Source organism: Priapulus caudatus, unplaced genomic scaffold (genome assembly GCF_000485595.1).
Source record: "Priapulus caudatus unplaced genomic scaffold, Priapulus_caudatus-5.0.1 Scaffold5582, whole genome shotgun sequence".
In the NCBI taxonomy this organism is placed as follows: Eukaryota; Metazoa; Priapulida; class Priapulimorpha; order Priapulimorphida; family Priapulidae; genus Priapulus; species Priapulus caudatus.
The window spans coordinates 981-5,598 of NW_014582643.1; the positions used below are offsets into that span (position 1 = coordinate 981).

The 4,618-nt window shown below is 43.9% G+C and overlaps 1 protein-coding gene across 1 annotated transcript; it reads left to right on the plus strand.

Annotated features, from left to right (window-relative positions):
* Positions 1-581: 581 nt before the first annotated feature.
* On the plus strand, positions 582-1,736 carry LOC106819997 (the record flags this gene model as incomplete). Its single annotated transcript, XM_014824562.1, has 2 exons — positions 582-788; positions 1,220-1,736. Coding segments are annotated over 2 exons (635 nt in total), but the record flags the coding sequence as incomplete, so codon positions are not given.
* Between the last annotated feature and the right edge of the window lie 2,882 nt (positions 1,737-4,618).

The window sequence follows — 4,618 nt, forward strand, 5'->3', positions numbered from 1 at the left end:
GGCACACAGCGCGGACTGCAAAGAACGCAACCGGTAACGAGAACAGAACAGCAGGTTAACAGACGCCAACGGGGACCAGCTACGCAGGATTTTTCCTTCCGGATCCAATTAATTATTTAATTAATTAATTAATTAATTAAATTCTTCACAGTGACAGAATTCAGCTGCCTTGGCGGAGGTCTGCGCTCTCCGACTGCTCTAGTTTATATTGTTATCTATCGTGATTCCAATGCTTAAAAGAATTACAAGCTCCTATGGAAACTAATTAATGCACTCACTGCAGTATTGTCGCAATCCTTACAATGGGCGGACCCAGCAGATATCTATATACTTCACATGTTACAAATCACGGAGTGTGGGAACGGATATATACCCAGGGCCGTAGCGAACTCATTTTGCCTGGGGGCGCCGCCTGGTTTGTGTTCCTGACAGAGGGAAGTTCGCCATTAGCCACATGTAAGAGTATTTACAATGTTCTGGAGGGCAAGCGAGTCTCTTGCCCCGCCGCGAGCTACGGGCTTACTCATACCGCCGTCTGTTTCCCGGCGTGTCATCTTATATTTGTACTTCTGATTTGTTAGGGTTTCAGTCGTTGCGTCGCCGCTCTACTCACTATGTGAGATTACCGGAGCCCCACTATCCAGTACACTATGCTGCCCAGCCCCGACACCAGCTGACGTTTGACGACGATATAACTACATCCAGGAACAGCCAGGCAGCTCTCATAGCCGCCCTGCGAGCAGAGAAGACAGCCATCGGGATGCTGTTGGCCAGCGATCCCCTCGCAGGTAAAGCTGCCAGAATAGAAGAGAGAGTGCGTGTGCGAGAGACGATGGCAGAGAATGAGGGAGAGCGCGCGTAGGAGAAAGAGAGACAGAGAGAGGTGGCTAGAGTGGGAGAGAGTGATAAAGAATGAGAAGAGAAAGAGAGAGGATATATTTATCAAAAGTAGATAATAGGGAATATAATCCCTATTATCTACTTCTGATATATATATATATATATATATATATATATATATATATATATACACATCATATATATATATCAGGAGTAAATAATCCTAAAGAGGGGAGTAAGAGAACGATGATGTAAACGTCTTGTAATCTTTTAGTCAATTTCCATCATAATCGAACACTATAATAATGACATCGTACGCATGTATAATCATGCATCGTGCACTGCAATCAGACTATATACCGCGCCTTATACGCTCCAGATGGAAACACTCAGACCACAACAATGACCTGCGAGAGCGATCCGGCGATCACCATCACGTGTCCGATGACGCGGATAACTGCGATCACGGTGACGTACGGTTACAACGTTGCGAACGACAGCACAACGTGCACTAATGACCCCTCGGATCTCTTCAATTGTACGGCCAATGACGTTACGTCTACCTTTAGTGCTGGTTGTGTAGGGTCGACTAGCTGCGTTTTAGACATTTCCAACAACACCATTGGGACTTATCCATGTCCAATTGGTAACTCAATCGGGCGTATAACCTATACGTGTTCTATACTAACAGACAGCCAGATAGTATTCTTTGAGGCCCAGTACGCGCTCATCTGCTCGCAACTGGACGCAATCGAGACAACATCGGCGAACGTAGCCACCGTTTTGATGCTATATTCAGTGACTTGACATCATGGAGCAAGTATTTATTATTCAAACCCAAATACAGCCGTTACAACTGATACAGGAAACGTTAATTGCATTGTGTATATCGATTGCGCGGCATGGGCATCAATACACCGAGTCTACCGAAATTGTGTGTCATTTACACAAAATGTAACGAATTTTATCGCTAAATTTTTAGCGAAAATGAATTCAAACGTGTTGATATTATGTGACGTCACGATTATCTCAATGTTACGACTGGCGATGCTGTCATATATAAACGATGAAATCAATTTGGCTTCATTTTCGCTGTAATGTATGTTACTGACATGTAAAATGTTGTCAAAATATATTGCCTTTAATAAATAAATTATTGCTTTTATCTGTGTTTTCCCGTTAATTTCTGCCTCTGCTCTAGTCACACATTTCTGTTACCAATGCATAATGCGCGTCAACGCCCATGCCACACCGGAGTCTTAGTACATGAATGACCAACAGGCTGGATGTAGCTGTTACTAGATCTATGTGGTCAGATAGCATAACAGACATTGAATTCCTGGAAAGCTGAACATGGTAGGGGAGCAGGGGCGGATCTAGGGGGGAGGGTCCGGAGGGTCCAGACCCCCCTTTAATCTCAAAGTGCCCTAAAAAAAATAAAAGATAATTTTCTGCTAAAAATTTGGAATTCCATCTTGCATTCTAGATATCAAAATTACTGCTCAGATATATACTCTCAGAATGCACCAATTTAAAAAAAATTCTTGGGGGAGGTCCCCCAAACCCTACTAAAACACCAGAAAAATTAAAAAGGGAAAAATGCCTTTATTTCTTCCTGGACACCCACCTTTCAAAAATCCTGGATCCGCTCCTGGGAGGGGGGGGGGTTACAGCATGACATTCACCGCCCCAGTTTACGTCGCGCATTGGCAAGATACTAAATACACTTGCAGAAGACGACCGCTTGCGTTAGACCTGATCTTACATCGCACGCATCGGTGGCCAGTGAGCGGCCTGGGATGATCTGAGAACCTTAGAGACAGGGCCGCGCTGGCGATCGGGAGCACCGGGAGTTTTCCCGGTGGCCTGGCCTGCCCCCCCTCCCAATTTTTTAAAATAAATCTGCGGCCTGCAGGCCATATTATATTTTTATTTTATTTTTAATGTGCGGCCTGCAGGCAATTTCTGTACAGCCTGCAGGCCATATTATTATAGGTGGGGACGAAGTACTAAGCAGTTGTTGGCTCATTAGTTTGTGATTCAGATGCAATAAACTTCACCAGAATGCATGGAATGAAGTCTTTGTAACAAAAAATTTCCTGGTGGAGGTGTCCCGGGACCCCCAGACCCCCCGCATAAAAAGTGGCCTGACCGGGGCTATATTTCGCGCTATATTTCCCGGCCTGAATGATTTTCCCAGTCCGGCCCTATTTAGAGCCTACGCAAACCTCCAAAAAATACGTATGCTAAACCTAGTAATGTGTAGCTGTGTTATTTTCCAACTATATTCATTGGTAAAAAACGCAATTTTGTAAAGAAAAACGATCTTTCATGCGTTGGTTTCTACAACCCTAGCGGTAAAGATAACTAGGTATAAGTCTACAGCATATAGGCACTGTAGCAGCCTCTTTGACTGTAGTCGGTAGTGTACTCATAGAAATATGTAGAGACAGTACACTACGTGTTGTACAACACCGTGTGTTGGATTTAATTAAGCGTGATTAGTATAAATAATGCGAATATATGACCGGAACTAAGATAAGATAAGATAAACTTTATTTTCATCGGTATGTGGCAAAATACATAACATGAGCTATACAGCTCTTTGACCGATATCAAACAATGGTAGAATGACAGTAGACAACGTTGACTACAGAAAGAATTTTCTTCAGCCGTTCTTATACATTCAAAGTGGAGCCGGGCAGGCCGATAGCACCTGTGCTTGGTAAAATCCGATCTATAATATTCACTTTGCTTGCAGCATCACGCCATGGGTTCCCCGCTATGCCTATATTTATGTATAGGTAGATGGCGCTCGTGCGTCAGTCACCGTTGACTGCCAGGGAAATTTTCTTCGGCCGTTTATATACGTTCAACGTGGAGCCGGGCAGACCGACAGCACGTGTGCTTGGTAAAATCCTATTATCCGATTAATCCTAATTATCCGCCGCCGCTAACTCTCCCGTCCCTGTTTCATACATTCTCCTGACACCGGTTGCGTTCTCGCATTGCCATAACTTTCCCTGGCGTGTGGGGTTTCGCCCGCTTACATTCCTCCCCTCCTACCGAGACGATGCACCCATCGTCACGTTACAGCCCCCTTGGCTGCTGTCAATGGAGAAGTAAATTTCGCCCGGAGAGACAATCGATTGGTGACGTAGTCGAACAAGCGCAACTCCACTATAATGAACGAAAACCGACTGGCAGTCTCGAACGAAAGCCGTTGCTACCATCACGTCTAGGTGCTGCTAGAAACCGAACCGATATATAACGCGCTACTTGCAATAAATATCCCGTGCAAGTCAAAGTCAATGGAAAATATCGTGTAGCGCACAGGAAGATTTACAGCGAAAAACAAAAAAAGACTTTATAGGTACGCAGGCTACAAAAGCATTTCGTTTAGTGATCGTATCGTATCGTATCGTAACCAACATCTATTTATTTATTTATTTATTTATCCCCAATTTAGCTTTGGATTAACCGCGCACTATATTTATACTCTACAAAACAAGTAACGATAAAGTTCGATCACCATACGAGTCAGAACTTCAACACATTTAGCAGTAAACATTTTGATATCGCTGCAATTACTCTCACTCTTGCGTCTTTTTATGCTGTAACGTACAATAGCTACAATGCAACATATGCGCGTACCGACACGCATTACCGAATACCGTATTCCCGAATACGTATTACCGAAACGACGTTTAACTACCTCGAGCTTCGTGCTCCGTTATATATCATATTGATCCGTATTAATCCCGTATACCCGTATAAT